Source organism: Mixophyes fleayi, chromosome 6, assembly GCF_038048845.1.
Source record: "Mixophyes fleayi isolate aMixFle1 chromosome 6, aMixFle1.hap1, whole genome shotgun sequence".
Lineage (NCBI taxonomy): Eukaryota > Metazoa > Chordata > Amphibia > Anura > Limnodynastidae > Mixophyes > Mixophyes fleayi.
In genome coordinates, this window is record NC_134407.1 from 3,887,616 (window position 1) to 3,908,437 (window position 20,822).

General features: G+C 41.9%; 1 protein-coding gene across 20 annotated transcripts in view; it reads left to right on the plus strand.

Moving 5' to 3' along the window:
* Nucleotides 1-20,109, plus strand: part of ABLIM1 (actin binding LIM protein 1) — a 180,659-nt gene extending 160,550 nt beyond the window's left edge. For 11 of the 20 annotated variants that reach the window (XM_075215623.1, XM_075215617.1, XM_075215610.1 and 8 more), the window contains 10 exons: nt 5,348-5,452; nt 7,761-7,808; nt 10,542-10,688; nt 12,052-12,140; nt 12,844-12,940; nt 13,556-13,620; nt 15,796-15,864; nt 17,443-17,517; nt 17,917-17,997; nt 18,628-20,109. In XM_075215623.1, coding sequence (XP_075071724.1) covers nt 5,348-5,452; nt 7,761-7,808; nt 10,542-10,688; nt 12,052-12,140; nt 12,844-12,940; nt 13,556-13,620; nt 15,796-15,864; nt 17,443-17,517; nt 17,917-17,997; nt 18,628-18,741 — 890 coding nt within the window. In that variant the 3' untranslated portion in view covers nt 18,742-20,109. The other 9 variants (XM_075215615.1, XM_075215618.1, XM_075215625.1 and 6 more) reach the window with 5 other exon arrangements.
* The last annotated feature ends 713 nt before the right edge of the window (nt 20,110-20,822 follow it).

The window sequence follows — 20,822 nt, forward strand, 5'->3', positions numbered from 1 at the left end:
TGTCACTGGTTCCTAGTGACTGGATAGGCTGCATTCTCAGTGATGTCACTGGTTCCTAGTGACTGGATAGGCTGCACTCTCAGTGATGTCACTGGCTCCTAGTGACTGGATAGGCTGCACTCTCAGGGATGTCACTGGTTCCTAGTGACTGGATAGGCTGCACTCTCAGTGATGTCACTGGTTCCTAGTGACTGGATAGGCTGCACTCTCAGGGATGTCACTGGTTCCTAGTGATTGGATAGGCTGCACTCTCAGTGATGTCACTGGTTCCTAGTGACTGGATAGGCTGTATTCTCAGTGATGTCACTGGTTCCTAGTGACTGGATAGGCTGCACTCTCAGGGATGTCACTGGTTCCTAGTGACTGGATAGGCTGCACTCTCAGGGATGTCACTGGTTCCTAGTGACTGGATAGGCTGCACCCTCAGTGATGTCACTGGTTCCTAGTGACTGGATAGGCTGCACTCTCAGTGATGTCACTGGTTCCTAGTGACTGGATAGGCTGCACTCTCAGTGATGTCACTGGTTCCTAGTGACTGGATAGGCTGCACTCTCAGTGATGTCACTGGTTCCTAGTGACTGGATAGGCTGCACTCTCAGTGATGTCACTGGTTCCTAGTGAGTGGATAGGCTGCACTCTCAGTGATGTCACTGGCTCCTAGTGACTGGATAGGCTGCACTCTCAGTGATGTCACTGGTTCCTAGTGAGTGGATAGGCTGCACTCTCAGTGATGTCACTGGCTCCTAGTGACTGGATAGGCTGCACTCTCAGTGATGTCACTGGCTCCTAGTGACTGGATAGGCTGCATTCTCAGTGATGTCACTAGTTCCTAGTGACTGGATAGGCTGCACTCTCAGTGATGTCACTGGTTCCTAGTTACTGGATAGGCTGCATTCTTAGTGATGTCACTGGTTCCTAGTTACTGGATAGGCTGCACTCTCAGTGATGTCACTGATTTCCTTCACTGTCTATAGGCATAACCTGTAAAAATGAAATCACCCTGTACTTAGATATTTGTTCTAAATATTTATTTTTGCATTTATAAACTTTTTTGTTTCAGTTTATTCAGTGGATATTATATAGAATAATACATCCCCGCTGTGGAATAAAAATAAGCGAATTACCAGTGATTTCTTTGACCTATATAAGTGCAGCCTTGTGCCATTATATAGTCACAGAACTGCTCTGTAACTCGTAAAATCCTTATATTTTACAGGGGGGGTGTAGATTATTCCCAATATAAACAACGTTTGTGGGAAGGAAATGGAGAGAGAAACTCAAACTTTTATTACTGATTAAAACAACATTTCTTAGCTGAGAGTATTGTTATCTTGAAATATTATTTCCTTAGAAATGGTAACATACCCGGCTAGTTTTATAGCTATTTCCCTGATATAAGACTTTATGTGATGATGGTCGGGAGGAACCATATACATGTTTTATATGACTGGAGTACTGTTGTCTTATGGGAGAAATACAGCCCTTAAAAAAGCTGTTTAAATGTATTTACTGTCCTTTTATCTAGTACATTTGAAAAAATAAACCTAGTTGTAGCTGTCACAGCCGATCCATCCCGCTCTGACTATTATTACTATCTCACAGTTACGTCTGATTATATTCATACTGCAACATGTTAACCTTTCTTATTGGCAAAAGAAATGACACTTCAACAGAATTCATAAGTGTTTTATTTCACCCATAATGCAGGCAGTACAATCATGAGATTATGGATTCACATATATGAAATAAAAGAGATTTGGGGGAGACCTGTTTTGATTGCATCCCTTTTATTGCAACTGTGTTTTTATGGTTTAACAAGATCAGATTGTGTATAACTTTTTTATTTACGCTTAATCATAGTTTTAAGGGGTGTAGCATGGAATAGCTCCCTGTTGTTCTCCTGTCCATACGATATACAAAGGGCAGAGGGCCGGTGTGCACGGTCTACCTCTAACATTGTACCTCACTTACTATATTATAATGATTTTACAGGTCTAATTTGCTTATTTCAGTCCATTTCTTGCATCCTCTGCATGATATACTCTCCTTCAGTAGATAGAATTTTGCATTTTTCCACCTGTCCATTACCATTATATATCAGAATATTGCATGACATAGAGGCCACAGGTCATAATGTTTGAAGGCCAAAGCATGTAGACTGGGTCCTCCAGAGGGGGGCGCTGTGACCACACAAGTCAGTGTCCTGTTATAAGCTATAACCTGCTTGTTTAACTAGTATTACATGTCTGTACATTATTCTGCCTCGTTGTTTTGTTTCGGTATTTAATATTACGGCCGGTTTGTCTTTCACTCATTGGGGGTATTTATTAACATGCAACCAATCAGACATCTGCTAGTCAGACTAAAGGAGCCATTGTACGATGTGGCTTTGATGACCGATTTAACCCGTTTTAGACCTTATTATGCATCCAATCTGGGATCTGGATCTATCAGATGTCAGGACAGACTTTAAACACGGCAGGACTGCGCACACTGTCCTGGACCAATAGCGTTTCCTGTTGGATCTGTCCAAACGCTGAGTGATCAATTATTCATTATTTACTAATAACGTGTATGGTCAGATTAGGTGAAGTCTCGGCAGTCAGACTGAATGACTGTATCATCGCTTTGTGTGGTCAGCTTGATGGAGGACAATAGTTGTCTGTGTTCACCTCTCACCTCCTCACATGGGGACAGACAATTTGTGGCCCCCTGCAACCACTGACCGGATATTAAATGTGGTCCTAGCGCTGTCATGTAGCATTTTATTATAAAATAATTATCTTTTGTCTTTATCATTATAAAAAAAAAATACACATTAAAGTTGCTCTAGCCTATCTACACATGAGCTGGAGATTACATCCAAAATATATCAAAGAGTGTGAAAAGATAGTAGTCTCAGCCCCCTCCCTGATACAGAACTTGGCAATCATGTTGCGCTCTTCAAACCAGGCTGGGCACAAGTATGTTATTAATTTAGGACTCATTTACACCCATCCCTACTTTTAATATGCTTTTGATGACGAATCATTTCTTTCAGGCTTGTTCGCAGAGTTTATTCTCGTTAGCAGACATGGTAGTTAAATGAATAAAGTAACTTATGTGTGATAATAAGTTTCTAGATCTAAAAGGAAAGACACGTATAGAAGGGTACCTATAGAAAGTGTGCAACACCCCCCACACTCACCCCCCCCCCCTCCCCACACACACTCTCTCATTCTGCCATCACAACATCTAATCTCTCCTAAGGCTGTGAATGATGTCACCTGGAAGAGCTTTATTCTGCCACATTGCAAACCCTGGTCTGGGCACATCCAGTTCTTCACAGCACGCTACCTAATAATTACCAATTACTGTGTTGGTGGAAACCCTTTTCCCTCCGTAAGGGGCACTTGGAATTCCATCCGAGGGTAGAGGTTCCCACCATCTCTGACAACATCCTTCTGCGGGAAGATAAATGGCGGTGCGCCATCACGTACAGCGGGCAACACTGGCATAAGTGTGTCACACCTAATTTAAATGTCTCAATTGCAGCTACCTCATATTGAGTTGTTCCCCCTCCACCTCCCCCCTGCCCCTTCACATTAGGATAGCCAAAACGTTTTATCCTGCAGACGCCTCCATTTTAATGCACTAATCCGCGTCCCTCATAAATTTGTGGAAATGTAGGTGCATAATATTGCAAATCATCATCCGCACAGTGAAACAACCTTTATTGTCTTGTGTACGTTGGATACTTCCAATCTCTTAGGCTTCTATTCCATATAATTAGACCCGACCAGCTCCTTTACTTGTACATATCTATGTGTGAGCGGTATAAGGGGCTCTGTGAGTTAGGGGAGAATTTAAATCTTCGAGATGCACCCCAAGGTGTCTATAGTGGGGGCCGCGCTTCATGGCGATGTCCAGTCTGTAAGCTCCGCTCATTTTTCCTCCACCACCTCTACTATACAGCGATGTCCAGTCTGTAAGCTCCGCTCATTTTTCCTCCACCACCTCTACTATACAGTTCTAACTTTAATGTGAATGAAATGAGTGACAAGGATTGCTGTGACCCTTTTAAAAAGCCAGGTGTATCTGAGTTTGGAAACCACAGGAACATGAGCATTGGTGAGGGGTGACAGACGTTAAGCACGAGTTCATATTTACCTACAGCGTATTATCCTGATGTGGGAGGCTAGGGGGGCGCTTAGAGCATTTTAGCCTAGTACAGCCTGAACCCTTAATCGGGCACTGGAAGGGGCATAACTTCTCCTGAGGAATGTGGTTGATTAGTGGTAACGTCGGTCTAGTCACATGCTGCATTCTCGCCAGAAGTCGCACCCTCCCCCTCTACAAAATTTCCTGCGCTTCAATAACTGTTAAATATAAAGAGGGTAAATAAACTCTAAATAACTTTAAAAAATGGTATTCGGTGGAGTTTAATAAAGTTATAGTTATCGCGCTGTTTGTCGGTTGTGTCGGAGTCCCAGGTGTCTGGATTGGCCCCATGATGCTCTGCTTTGAACTCTAAATGGTTGTCTGTAAAAGACGCATGAAAGGGTTGTCAATGCCCCTCCCTTCTATGCTTTTCATGTCGCATCAGTAGGAAGTTCATGTGGAGCAACATTGTCACCCACTTGGCCAGGTTAACAAATGGAAAACAGAGAAGAGCGGCCAGGGACTGTTACATATATCTGGGATTAGTGGATGTGGTGATCAGCACATACAAATTAAATATAACTTTTTTGTTTAGGGTGAAGTTAAGATGTAATATGACAGCACACATTTATTTATTTAGTTTTATCAAATTGAACAATCTTTGTCATATGTTTGACAGAACATACTGGTTCCCATTCCTGCTCTTGTTTCCTCCATAATATCTGCATCGAGAGCTAATTGTAGGGGACAGTCTCTGGGTAACCAAGTTGCTGCCAATTGTGAGGTTAAACTGGTCTCTGATCTGCCATACAGGCTGAGCGTCCGGATGGCAACACGTTGGGTAATAGAAGTGGGGAACCAGTTACTATAAACTAATCAGCTCGTTCTCACAATGAATTATGTACAAATGTGTATGGAGTCCCTTTATAACCAGCCTAAATCCACCGTACCCGGCACTCGCAGCCATTATTCAGAATACGCTGGTCGGTTGTTTCATCTGCATTGAGAAGAATTAATTTATCACATTGATACTATTCTATATAATGCTGCTGCCACTTATGTTTATAAACTTTTGTGTCTGATTTTTCTTTTCTTCCTGTTTGGGTTAGATTTCTTTTATTCTTTCTTTGATCTTTATATTATTTTGTTACTGTTTCCTCCTTGTATTCTGCTCTCTTTTCATTTCTGTCCATTCTTCTCATTGGAGGCAATGAGCCATCCAGCGGCAGGAACTCCCCTCTCCCCCATCGGCCAGACAGTCGCCCTCTAACGCCAACATACGCTCAGGCCCCTAAACATTTCCATGTTCCAGGTAGGAGCTGTTGCCATCTGTGTCTACGTGTCCTGTCCGACTGTAGATTGTAGGAACGTAACCTGTTCTGTGTTCATTGTCTTGTCTGCCGCGGGGGCCTCATCTCTCTGTGTCTCGGAACGGCTGGGGATCTGGAATAGGTGGTAATAGTCACATGATGTCTGCTAAACCGTGTAAAAGTTCTACAGTCGTCAGCTCTTGATTCATACCTTAATTAGGTCAGATTAGCACAGATAAGTTGACCCCTGGTTGAGGAGGCAGAGGGAAACTTACACATTGATTCATGGTTAAATTGGTAGCAAAATGATCAAGGAAAAGTATTTATAGTAAGATGTAGACAGGCATTTGTTTCTCAGATACACGGGAAAAGTGATACAATATGACAACAGGGGGATTGTACTGATGGGGCTGAAAAGTGATACAATATGACAACAGGGGGATTGTACAGATGGGGCTGAAAAGTGAATAATTTGTTTACTGAAAGAAAGTTAGTGTTTCAATTCCAACATGCATGTCTTGTAAAAGATCCCTGATGGGATTGATTTGTTTTGTATTTTTTTGTCGGTAAATTAATTGGGAGATATTTGTGATTTGATTAGAAGATATAATGGAAGAGTTATAGATTATTTTTACTCTACTGAAGGAGAGTTCACAACAGCAATTTGTGTGTCGTGATTTAGGAAAATCTGAATCGCTCCATTTAATGTCACGGTTTTCTTATTTAGCAAACTATAGGTAATACACCTAAATGATTTTACCAGTCGCTGTTCTTTGGAGTTAAATGTGTATTATGCAAATTATGTTGACAGATCTAGACCTAGGCTGCTCTGAGGATAATGGGAGATATAGTTAAGTCGCAGATTCTATGTTTCAGAAATGATTTCCTCCCTGTGTGTGGTAATCTGTGGTGAGTGAATTACTTGACCAAGATTCTAAAGTGCTCTTCCCAGATTTGCACCAAGATCTCCAGCAGGATGAATTATTATTGAAAGATATTTTCATTGAAGTATTCCTACAGACACAGAACAATCTAAATCTGATATAGTTGATACAGTGATTATGCACATACAAAAGATATCACTTAATTGTGATAGATTGCCCTGCGCACACAGCGATACAATTGTCGATCAGTACTTGGACAGTTCGGTTCCTGAGAATGATGTTTTGTCTGACGCGCACGTAGCGAGAATTGTAAGAGCCTAACGATATTATCTTGACTTGCATCCAGGAGCAATGGAAGAGTTCAGTCCGAGCAACATGTTACAGGACAAAGTGTCTTAATCTTTTGAAGTAAAGAAAATTAATTTTGTTCTGTTTTTTTCATTTTTATATTATTAACTATTAACATCCATCAGTGTTTTATGTGGAGCAACGATGCGTCACAATGCCAATGATGTTTTCAGTGAACAGGTGAAATTGTTGCTGCGTAGTTAATGATAATTTGTTGGCCGCTACCAAAGAACTTTTCCAGAAAGAGACAATAACATTTATATTATTCTTAAAGTACATTAGATCATTCCAAGCAGTCTTATCTTGTAGACACTTTGTTGTATTAAACTAGGGAGCAGTTTTGTCTAATGATTTTGCTTAGTACGGTTAATGATTGATATTTTGAGCACATTTTACCTTTGGAGCAATTGGGTGATAATTAATGATCCTCAGTACAGTGAATATGAAGACAAACTGTATCCCTAAACATATATTATATTTTAAGGCCATAAACGACAAAGTGCTTCAGGTACCATTCTATATACGACCTATTAACACACTTGTTCATTTAAGAACAATTGAAGCTTTTATTTAAGAAGTGTCATTTTGATCCACGTGAACGGCGACTGTGTGCCGCAATGCACATATATATATATTAAATTATATTATATTCCATGCCTCTGGGGTTTGATTATGGTCTATGTCCTTTGTACTCCCAGTATGAGGAGTCTGCAAACATCGCAGCTGATGCCATTGTTCCTTCATTTCTACATAGGTTCCTATTACGGTCAACAAGTTGCCATTTGTCTTATGTCTTGTTTGGAAATAGTGCTCCTGTATCTTTATTGCGGCTATAATGATGTGGGGTTCGCTGTACCCCTATATCCCAATATGCGGCTGTCCTCATCCAGTGTTCAATGGTTAGATACAGGGTTCGGGGGGGGTCACCCCGATCATTAGCCCGACTTTCAGCCAGTTTCATTGTATGTCACTCATCCTCCATCCACCTTCAGACTCTGTTGTTGTGTCATTGTCTCCTCATGGTGGCTGTAACCCCGATTTATATTCTGCTAACCAACTCTTTATTTCCCTTCCACAGACCAAGGAATTAACATGTACCGGAAACCCCCCATCTACAGGCAGCACGGTAAAACTTTCTCTGCATTACTGGGGACTCTGCCTGTCTTCTGCTGTGTGCTCTTGGCTTGGACCTTCTGCATGGTCTTCCTTCTGACTGGTGGCCCCATCAGCTGATCAGGGCTTAGAGCAGTACTGTGCTTATTCCATTAATGAGAGAGGGACGCATACATCTATAGGAGAGTAACATGGTTACATACATGTACCATAGCCCTGAATGAGGGTATTGTTAGGTTTTATAACAATACCCTCATTCAGGGCTGTGGAAGGACTGAGGCACAGACAAGTGGGAAAGAGACATTTTAAGACAGATATTCATTTCAAGTACGCATTTACGTAACAGAGCCTCTGTCAGCTCTCTTATGGCCCCTCTGCCCAATTTTAAAAGGGACCCCACGCACCACAAAGGAAAGTACCAGAAGTACCCACTAAACTCATTACAGGGGAAACAGAAAATCTAACATGTCACTAATTAAATATTTAAGATGAGTCATTCACTGAGCATCTCCCGTCCGGTCTCCTATTTCTGTAACATTGTCTTGTTTTATGTTGTTTTATGGCATGTTGTGTGTCCATCCATTGCGTGTTCATTTAACCCATCGCCTCGCCAAATTCCCTCAGCAAGTAGCGCTTGGTGTCATCCCACAAAGCGCTTAAGCTCCTGGTTTCCTGCACCCAAATCAACAACTTTCCCCTCATTGCTCTATGTCTGATCTCTGCGTCTTTTCTTAACACACCGGCCCGGGCACAACTCTACACTTCTCAGCAATGGTGCATCCACAACTCGCCACCAGGGAGCGGTAGAGCACCTTAGCACAAATACAATCATGTTTTACAATTTCCCCATTGATTTTTACTTGTTCCTTATAACACTGCAGCTAATTAAAAATGTTTCCTGTCAATATAGACCATGGTTACCTCCAATGGAGGACAAATATGCTGCCAAAATATCTTTAAAGTACAGCAGTAAAAACATTTCTCCTTTTTATTCCTATCCATACAACCCGTCTCCTTTGTCTGCAGAAAAATCTGCTTCCTAGTAATGTTAATGCACCAAATAATGACACCAGCTTTTATTTCTTGCTGAGCTGCAGGAGGCAGCCAATTGCAGGTTGGAAATAGGGATAATCTCACCCCCCTAAGGTGCTTATACCTGCACTGCTGCTTGATCTCTCCCTCTCTCCAGCACTAATCTTCTATCTCCCTGGGGCTTGTACCGGTCTGACAATTGCATGTCCCTTTTCATATGACCTCTGTAATGTGTATGCTGCAGCCCCTGTGCACCAGGAACAGATGTGATTCTCTCATGTTACATTTTACAAAGATGCAGCTATCCAAGGTGTGTTACACAGAGCCGGTGGTTTGTACAGGAAGTCAGTGGTTCCTTTAGTCCCTGCCTGGTGTTCAGATAACATGTCTACAGTGTATTAAAAATGGCAAAAACAATGAGTCCAGCTCTGTGGTCTCTGTTCCGCGCTTTCCCAGCAAGAAGAGAGTTTATAGGTGCTGATTCGCTGCCGTTGCGACACTCTCCAGCGTCGTCTTAATAATGGCCTGTTAGTTGCAGTGATTCAGCTCATACAAACAATGTTCTCTTCTATTGGGGAAACCCTCAGAAGTGGTACAATGCTGTGTGCCACCTAAGACCTCACTTTTTAGTTTATAAATATTTTAATGCATAAGATTAGAGCTCCCCTTATTTTGTTTGTGGTGATATAATGAATGAGACCTTCTGTGCAAGTTCAAGATTCAGTGATAAATTATTCACAGAATCAGACATGTCTTATGTTATATGTTCAGGAAGTTGAGGCTATCCCTGGTTTCTCAGTAGACGACCCACAGACTATATTAGTATATATATAGATATATATATATATATGTATGTTTAAAGGCCGATATGCGGCTTCTGAGGGAAGACGTTTACTTGCTCTCCTGGTTGAGACTTAATCTCAGTAACAAACATGTTTAGTAGAAATTAGAAGCGGCTTTTGGTATCAGACAATACAAATATTTGCTGGACTGACATCGTGTCCATGATCTGAGCCTGTCCCATGATTATCCGGCAGAGGAATGTGCATATTTTCTGACAATCCGTCTTCCATTAAGGAATTGGCTTTGTCGCTGGAAGACTGCATTATAAGATGTGGTTTGGGTTATTTCCATGTATGTAAAAATGACACATGGACATGTCAAAGAAAGTTTGGGGGTCATGATACAGCTGAAAGAAATGTGGCCCCATGGTGGCCCCCTCCCCTATATTTACATACCCTACGTCATACATTAGTGGGTACATCGGGTATAGATTGGTGCCTACCTGTTCCGTGTTTTCCTTTCAAGCATTCACCTTGCACAGTTTATATAGATATTAGACAGTGAATTTATGATGTAATATTGCAGGGTCCGTACCCCCAGTATATTACATCACCTATCAGATGCCAGACTGGATCTACAAAGTTTGTTATTGTCCTGTGTGATATGGTAGCGGGCGGTAGACCACATCTGAAACCAGCTCTCTCCTGGGTTCTCAGTTGTCACGTTTCCTGATGTTGCCCATGTAACAGATTAGCTGTAAGCTCTTGACTAGTATGATGGACTGGTGAGTCTTAGTATTGAGGGACTCACACTTTCCTGGTGCACTGGGCCTTTGTCACATGGTGAAGAAGATTGACGTTGACATTCTGCACTGCATAGACATGTTTACTCACTGAGCCAAAGAGCTAAGTTACAACCTAATCCTATCCAGATCCAGCTGCCATGGCAGCAATGAGCAACAACTGCGAGGATATCATCAAGTCCTCCAAGTTCCCAGCCGCCCACGCTCCAGCGCTCAACGATGTCCCAAAGATTGAGACCGACTACTGGCCGGGTCCTCCCTCACTCGCTGCTATAGGTAGGCCAACCGAGAGACACATAACACAGATCTCTGCCCACAAATATTACTGACATGGCAGGAAAGGATGAGGAGCATCGGGAAGCCGTTCATCTACCCTGTGACCGTGACGGTGGAACAGGTGAAGCTCCGAATTCCAGCGAACTTGTCCTATTGTCATATTTACCTTACTGTACACAGGGCTGTAGTCAGCTAGTCTCATGTCATCTCTGATCAAATCATGGTATTCTAAAACACTGAGCACACCAAAACGGGTATGGATCAGTGGTCAAATATTCCGAATGAACTTATCTGTCTGCCCAATAATGTACAGAAATACTATTATTATTAGGAGCAGAACACACAATGAATGACAAAGGTAAAAGAAGCACTTTTGAAAACGGGAAATAAAATTAGTTCATTTTGAATTAAATAAAAAAACATTTTAACAAACTATTCACAAAAACATTTGTTAATGGTAATTTGCCCACGGCCGCTAACCATGTACATTCATGTCAGAAATACATTTTATTCGTGAATTGTTTGTTAAAGAAAAAAATAGATGTAAGAACACATGTCTGCAGTTTGCAATAATTGTTTGTGTTCTTCAAAAGTCCAATAGTTTAGTGATGATGACTCTGTGTTTGTCTTTTATTTTGTTAATTCCCTATAGTATTCCAATCATTAGTCATTTGTTATACAGTTACTATGAATCTGAATGCTCCCTGAATTGCTCTGTATCACTATAGAGAGAGTAGCACATTATATAACATGTAATCTCATCTGATATTAAACAGTCAGTTATATATTGCTGGCCAGTGTCTTTACATAAACTAAAATATCTGGTCACGCTATATGTATAAGAATATATATACTGTAGCTACATCTATATTTATAGTAGAATAATAATATTAATGGGAAACAAGTCCTTATATAACGCTGCTGTCAAACATATAAAAATATCACATGAAGCATCCTGGGGTCGTCATGTCACACGTTACATAGCATTTATCATGTTGTATGTTCCAGTTGTATCGTCTTCAGGATTCATTTGAACAATTCCCTTCTATAAACTACAAATAGGGTCAGGCTTATTGACATATTTTCAATAATATTGATTAAAGTGTCTTTAATCGTGCAAAATCACATCTAAAAACTCACTGATGTTAAGCAAACCTGCCTCTATTAACACAGATATCCCGTCATTTAAATGAGAATGATTTGTGTACAGTTTTAATCTCTGACTTGTTGGTAACGTTGTTGATGTGAGTTATTCCGTAATGTAAGGGGAGAAGATGTTGTGTTTTCCGATGAAATGATTGCAGTAAGTGATGGGATGAGCTGTGTGGATGAGACGGTAATCACTGTGGTTTCCTGGGACCAGGTGATACGAGAAGAAGATCGAGCGGTCGGGATGAAGAAGATGAAGAGCTGCAGAAACGTCGGCAACTTCAGGAAGAGCAATTGATGAAGGTGAGACCGGAAATGATTGCAGGTTCCGTTTTGGGTTTTAGTTTTTAATTATATGAGGGTCTAATTACTCCCCGACTACTTGGGCCATAGGGCTATTTATGGGGCAAGGGTCTTCTTCCACCAGGGAGGGGTATCTTCCACTCCCCAAAAGAGGGAGCTTCTGAAGAGTTTGTGTTGATGTCCGCACCATCTCTCCTAAAGTTGGGGGCCCATAAAAGACAGACCCCTTAGAGTGGATAGCTGTTCCAGTGATGGTGGACCTAGGCGATCCCTTAATGAGCCAGGGTATAGGGGCGCTTAGGACACTGAGTCATTCCGTGTCTTCATTGTTACCATGGCTCCCCCATACTGAGCTTGAGCCACTGACATGCAGGGGCTTCTTACCTGAGAAGCTGCCGGCTGCCCCTTCATGCTGGTAACAGACTGGGGTGTATCTAGGTGTATGAGGTCACAGCCTAACGCCACACTCCCAGGATGAGAGGATGCTGCCCGCTGCACACTCAGTAGGAACCGGGAGGTTGGGGCGTGTAAAGTGGCGAGGTGAGGCATGCACTGGTCCTGTGACAATCTGACCATTTGGGGTTGTGTTGTACTTGTACGTCCGCAGATTAGATTTTACACAAGACTGGTACTTTGCTCAAACCCAACATATTGTGCATCTGGTGGACTTACCTGTGATCTGTTCTCTTCTTGTTCCCTTTAGCTGAACTCGGGTCTTGGTCAGCTGATCCTGAAAGAAGAGAAAGAGAGCCGGGAAAGACCCCACTCCGCAGGGCGCTACGACTCCACCGTCTTGTCTTGTAAGGATCGGAAGCTTTGTCCTTTATATAATAGCTCCGATATTGTTCTTATGTTCTGATATCTGACATTGACATTAGTTTGCTGCAGCCAATCAGTTTACTAGGTATGGTGACAACACAGCTATGAGGCACTTTGTGGCTCATGCCTCTGTAATGTCACTAGTTTTAACTGAATATTGGTTTGTTGACTTTTGATCTCGTAGCGCTGATGCTGCGCAGTGACTATTTAGCGTTGTCTGGTCAGTGTTCTCTAAGGAAGTAGGTTCCACAAAAACGCAGGTAAAAAAGTTAGTTACGATATTATATATTTTGGTAAAAACCGTACCAGCAACTGAACTAAGAGATATTATAGCATCTGAGGAAGCCAAAAACACTGGTGAGAACGTATCTGGGACATGAAATTAGCGATCTCTTGTTCCCGTCACTAGAACATTTGTTACCCAAAATAAATATTCTTTTTCCGTATTTTTACATTTTGCCTGTTTCTGTTCCCCTCTTCTGCTCGTGGAGCTCAGATCTTAGAGATCGCTCATCAGACCACGGACATAATAAACCAGATGTTTAGCAATAACTTTATATATTGTAAATCTCGCTGTCCGTTCTTCTCCTCCTCAGCTCTACGCTCTGACGCATCCAAGACCTCTTCGCTCCCAGGCTACGGAAGAAACGGCCTCCATCGGGTATGGCACTTCTACAGATTCTAATGCCAAATATGAGGGATCGTTATCATGCATCAGTTTAAATCATCTTTTATCTAAGAGATGCTCTGTTACTTGGGCACCAGGCAGCTCTGTTACATGGAATATCACTTCTTTCACTTAGACAATAGTTAAAACTCAAAAAGGCATTAATAATAAGTTACCATCCGACCTCCTAAAGGGGAGGGATTTGTGGGATAGTCTAAAAGACAAATAAACACTATAAAAATATCTAGTTATCTGTCACATGCCTAAAAATAAAAAAGATTGTAATGATTTCCATAAAATATTCGTGTTAATGAGCAACAACTGGTTCTGTCTAAAATGTCAGCTCACAGCAGGACCCTCGGCAACTATGTCAGTGACCCGTTTCCTTACGCCGGGGGTCTCTATGGCTGACACCTCGTATCTCGGAGAGCTGGAGGTTTCTGTGTGTTTGTATCCATGATACTGGCCATGACCCAGGACACAGCGTAAGAGGGGACTACACACATTATTAAGTTCATATCTCCCACTTGAAAATAATCTAATTTGCAAATTGTTGCTGTGACTTTTTCTGTTGCCTTATGGTGGAAATAAAGTATACATTAAACTGCTGTAATCACTTTCTATGCTGCATTGTATTGTACTTTATTAAGTGAATTTGAAAACCTAGTAGTGTGGGCTCTCACTTGCCCTCCCCCACGTCCCTTTTACTAAATCTTCAAGCAGCCCAGTTGTACCATAACCTTTAGTACTTCAGAAAAGTTGATCACTAAATGCTGTTTTTTAACCATAAGGTAGTGGAAAAATCAATGTGTTTGCAAATTATCTTTTATATTGTGATCTGTTTTTAAAGGTGAGTTTGACTAGTGTCTGAGTTCCATATTGTATTCAGTCTGCATCTCCTGCACATCCTGGAGCCAATCAGATCATAAAATTTTTTACAGTAGTACAGATTATTTCAGGAGACGGGTGTTTTTCCCACATGGCAGGCAGTGACCTGTTCATTAATGTGATTGTGTTAGTGAAGACAGGGTGGCATGTGACAGGGGCAGTGATATGATGTGAGGAGGGGAATGGAGGCAGCAGAAGCCACAGACTGAGAGTTATATAGTGGAAGGAGCAGGGTCACCCAGCAGCACAGAGTATATCAGGAGATGAGTGATGTGTTAGTGAGGACAGGGCTGCATGTGACAGGGGCAGTGACATGATGTGAGGAGGGGAATGAAGGCAGCAGGAAGCCACAGACTGAGAGTTATATAATGGAAGGAGCAGGGTACCCCAGCAGCACAGATTAGTGATGAAGGGGAATCGTGGCATCAAACATACCTTTATATGAAACTACATCATATATATATATATATATATATATATATATATATATATATATATATATATATATATATATGTGTGTGTTAAAATCAATTAGTGAATCCAGGCCTGGCTAATTCAATTGGAAAATCAGTGGGGGGTAAAAGGAGCAAAACATTGTTTCCCTGATTACATTTATTGGCAGCAGTTATGTAAAGAATAAAACAAATTCTTCCTTTGTCTGGGAGTAGTTTAGCTGAGAAGTTCCTGCTCGGTTTGTCTGACATTCTTTTCAGAGATGTGACCCCTGGGGGTAGCGTTTTACTGTTTATTATTATTTATTATAGTCTGTGGCAAATAATAAGTAATTTAACCCTCCTATATGCAGAAGATCTTGTGTACATATATCTGTTATATAACTTCTATGAAAGTAAAACTAAAATAAGTAAATCCTTCTAGTAATCCACTTTTATTATTTTTACTTGGTATTTTGTATATAGAGGTACATTTGTTTGCAATTTATTGTTATTGACTTCTGCCTTTTGGTGAAAATTATGCATATATTAAATTTGCCTCTAGCCTATCTACTTGTGGGCTGACAATATCAATTCCGCTGTCTGAGCTCTCACAGCCCTCATTACTACAGTAGAACTTGGCAAGCAGACATTATTTTTACTTTATGGAAACAATGTTACAGCTGTTTGCAAAATTGTTAACCCTTCATGCTGCAGAGAAGCCAATAAGTTCAAATGTTGTTTTGTTTATAGTAGGAAAGCGTTAACATTATTAATTTGCTGGATTAAAAAATACAATTTCCAAAGGAAATTATTTTCTTCGTTCTGACGTCTCTTTTCTCTGGTGCAGCCGGTGTCCACAGATTTTGCGCAATATGACAGCTATGGCGATATCAGTGGTGGGATTCGAGGTGAGAGAGTCTGACTGTGAATATCGTTTTGCCTTTCTTAAATGAGTGTATATATTTTTTTAAAAACTGTATTTTGATATAATTAATAGACCTGTACCCATAGGTAATTATTTCATTTTCTCTGTTCTCCCTTTCAGATTACCAGGTAGGTGTTACTATGTTTTAGTTATTGATTTTATTTTTTGGGGTCAGTAATCTACTGATTCAGCTATGTTCTGTGCTCTAGTCTGCCCACTTGTGTTGTGTCATGGAATTGCAGTTTCACTTAAACTGACAAAATTCTATTTTATTTCACTGTGCTCATAAACTGGAGATTATTTGCTATGTTTTCTGTATGTCCGTCTGCATGACATGCTCCGTCTTCTGTCTAACCATCTGTTAAAAATATTAATCCATACAATTAATATTTTTAAAACTGTTATAGCTCCAAAGTGGAAACTTTTATCCTAAAATAAAATTGCAATTGTGAGGCATGTATCATATGTACAAGTCTATAGATATAATATAAAGAGTAGGTATGTGTATTATATGTATGTGTGTTACATATATTAGCTTATAATAGCATGCAATAGTTTTGAGGTTATTGTTGTCCTTCATTTATGTAACTGTACATATATAAACATATGTTCTATGTTGAGTATAGATCATTGCATGAATAATCTTACATAGTGTAATGATATCATCATTGCTTCACCTGAGAGGTAGATTAGACTTAAGCACTTTTTGCTATTATACTGGCTAATATGTATAAAGTATTGCACTATAATGTAGCACAGTGGTGCATTGCACTATAATGTAGCACAGTGGTGCATTGCACTATAATGTTGCACAGTGGTGCATTGCACTATAATGTTGCACAGTGGTGCATTGCACTATAATGTTCCACAGCGGTGCATTGCACTATAGTGTTCCACAGCGGTGCATTGCACTATAATGTTCCACAGCGGTGCATTGCACTATAATGTTCCACAGCGGTGCATTGCACTATAATGTTCCACAGTGGTGCATTGCAGTATAGCACAGAGGTGCATTCCGCTGTAATGTTATACAGCAGTGGATTATGATATGTAGGTGCCTCTCCCTAACAGGGCTTCAAATTACTTATAACCAATCGCATGCTTTTATGAGCCACAGAAGATCTAGGAAACAATATTGGTCCTACCAGCAGAACCAGGCACCAGAAACAGATGGGGCCATAATGCAGGCTTATTGTTAAACCATAAATCGGTCGCTGGCTGATGCAGTCCACCTGTTTCTCCACTATGTGGCAGTATAGAGAGCAGCTTGTGTCAGAGGGCAATATAGCAAACCACTAGCAGTACTCCCATTGCTGGGCCCCGTCATATATGATCGTGGCCCTATGTGATGTGAGATTTGGAGCTATTTAACGCTTACCTGCAATATGGAAATGTCTTCTCCCTGCCGCATAACGATCCCACGTAGCGCTCTCTCTGAATTAATATGCATAGACCTGTCTCTTCCAGATAACTGCATGTCTAACGTACCCTGGATGTAGTGTGTAGGAAGCTTAGTGATCCCTCCCTGCTTTCTGTAACTAGTGCTTCTCTAAATGTTTTTCCACATAGTCACTGCCAGATGGCCATGTTCCAGCCATGAGAATGGATAGGGGCGTGTCTATGCCTAACATGTTGGAGCCTAAGGCAAGTGTCCTACCTATGGTTTACATGTTACGAGAGGTGGTGCTGCCCCCTGCTGGGTGATGCTTGGGGTGCACAGCTCTCGCTCCTCTGTCCTGGTGGAGGGTCATTCTCTTTCTGGGGTTCTTGGGGTAATTGTACAATAGGGGCAGGCAGGACTCATTACAAGCCCTGGGGTTACATTGTCACAGGCCTTGATGCCAGATTTAATAGACCTGTCTGAATTTATCCCTTACTATGGAGAGACCTGCAATGATGGGCGTTCCTCTGTTCACTACTGCCCCCTTGAGGTTGTGATTAACATAGCGCCCCAGAAATCAGCTCTCACAGACCTGAATTTACTATCTGACTGTACGAGAGGGACTCTGCTCCGTCATAAGATTTCTGCTTGGTTTGTCATAGATTTATCCCTATGAGATGCTTATGGTAACTAACAGAGCTCGCAACAAGATTCTGAGAGATGTGGATAGGACTCGGTTGGAGGTAACGTATAACTGTTATTATCCAGTGTTTCCATGATCGCCTAACGCACCTTGTATGTTACAAAGCATGATGTAGGAAAGAGCTACACGTATGATTAGTGATCTACATATATGGTCAGTAGATGGTTGGAACAAACAGTCTCTGACTGAAATAAATATCACATATCAGTATCACAGGTCATGCGATTTGTCTCATGCCGCTAATTGCACACAATTATGTCACTGTATGTTGCTAGTACAGATCTAGGTCAGAGAACTTTGAAGTCCTTTCATTTAGCTGAGAAATATCTGGTTTCTTTGTTGCTGATTAGAACATTTGTCGACAACTAATTGTGCCCTATATGTCCTGGTTATTCTGCCCCCTTGTTTAGGCATCATCGCTGCACGCACAGGCACCATTGTACTGTGGTGACTATCTCTGGTCTTTGGATACTCCATAAAGTCACCCTGCTTTATTACCCTATAGATGCTGCAGATCCCGCTGCACTGGCGCCCCCCACTGTATACTGCAGGGCGTTACCAGAGTGCAGGGACGCTGGTATACATCAGGCTGTAGGCAGAGATAAATCATTCTGATGATCTGGTACTTCTATCACAGGGCTAAGCGATCTTTCTGCCTCTGTCTCCACAGCGCCACCTATCGCCCGAAGTCTTTCAAGACATCTTCAGAATGACCATCCAGGAATTTGACAAGCTGCCGCTTTGGAGGCGCAATGATATGAAGAAGAGGGCCAGACTTTTCTGAGCCCCCCTCCATCACCTGCTGCTTGGATCATCGGCAGCTGCTATCCAATACCGCGCCCCGTGTGATAATCAATATCTCTCGACGGGGTGGTGCTAGTGGTTTAGGATTACGGGCAGGGGGGAGGGGGGGTGAAATACGGCTGCAGTGAGTTACGCCACTTTCTCTCTAGGTGTGCCATTGGACGATGACCGACTGCCACGTAGGCTCACGCTGTGCCCACTGTATCCAGAGACATAGGAGGGGTGTGCAAGGTGCCTGTGTGATTTTGTGTGTTTGTGCAAGAGAGTTTTACTTTAAGGCCCATCTCACACTGGGCATTTCCATGGTATGCTGGGCTGGTTACAGTGCTGATAACGGGCATAATATTATCACCGTAAAACTTGGTTTTAGCTGAATTACCACAATCAGGACAAACCCCTATTTATCTAATCCAGTTTAGGGACGTTATTTCCTATCTGAGTTTTTATAGAATACACATCCCCTACAGGGGAGGGTACATACACGTGTCACATACATATATAGTATCCCGCACTCCCGCTGACACCGCCTCTATCTGATATAGGTAAATCGCTTTCATCTTTCTCGTTTTGGGTGTCTCGCTGCTTTTCACAGGATGTCTAATTTGAACAGCAGTCACAGACCTCTATCTAATGACCACTCCACTCTCGGGAGCTGTCTAACAGGGATGTGTGAAGTCTTGGGGTCTACGGGGAACTTTCTAAAAGCTGGCGTTAACTTAACAGCCAATCAGGTTTTTACTGTGGGTTTTTTAGTACAATTCCTAAAAAATAAAAACAAAATATCTGGTTGCTAGGGGTTACATATCCCTCTCTTAGACCCGTTAACTACGCACCAGTTTTCATAAATGTCCCTGTGTACACCCGAGAGGGGTCATGGTCTGGTATCTGCGGTGAATCGGTAGCCCGGTTTGGCCGACATTGGGATAAACGATCTTGTGGCGATAATTTGGTTGGAGAATTATCTGCTAGTGCATCATGGGATTTCTTTAGGGTAAATCATCTCTCTATCACACTCCATAGACTGCCTTTAGTGCGCGCGTCCGCTGCCCCCAGTCGCATGGACAATCTGCCCCCCGGGATGCTGGTATAGCCGGGGGAGGGGGGGGGGGGACTGCAGATATTTACACCAAGCTGCTTCTCTCTGATCAATAACCATTATATAATATAACTTTATATCACATATCAAGTATATTACTGAACGAAAGTATGATTATGTATGTGTGGCCCCCGTCATTAACGCAGGAGCCCCCCAATCCTGCAGCGGTGCTTTCTCATAGGGAGCGATCCGTCAGTATTGAGTCCCTCACTTATATCTGTACAACCTCATTAAAGCAAAATATTACAGACATCTCTTGTGTGTATTAATTGGGTGAAATCTTGTGTTATCCGAGGACTTAAGAAACTAATGTATGTGACTTCAAAGCGTGCCTACCAAAATCTCTAAGTAAATAAAATTGGGACAACAACCAAGTACACCCCCCCCCCCCCCCCCCCCGACTGAACAGGAAATGCCCCAACATGCCCAGCTTTGCCTCCAGTCCATCTTGACTGCACAGACTGTGTCCTCAGGAAATAGGGACTGCCCTATGGAAAATCAGGACTGTCAGGGAGTATAGTAAAAGGTACTTGTATCACCCCCATAAAACCACTTCTGGGAGCAGATTCAATTAGTGGCGATGTTTCTCAGACATTGCGACTGTGCACTTTTACCGTTACTACGGTACAAATCCCTGTTATTTTTCTTGTACCTCTATGGAGGACAAATGAGCAGAACTTTCTGTAAAAATTTCCTCTACAAAGTGTCTCCGGAACAGTCACAAGACGCCTCGCGGCTAATTGAATTCCCCCCCTTGGAGTCTTCATAAACCGTAGCCCGGGAGAGTTTTTCTAGAACATTTTAGTTTCTTCACCTTATGAACCTGCAGTGACAGCCAGGGCTGGTTTTATAAAAGGCCTCGGTGGTAGTCAGCATATCGATGCTGAAAAACCCAACACCTCTTACCCCATCATTTTGAGGACGAACCTGTCATTCCTGATGCTCTTATAATCTCGACAGTTGTA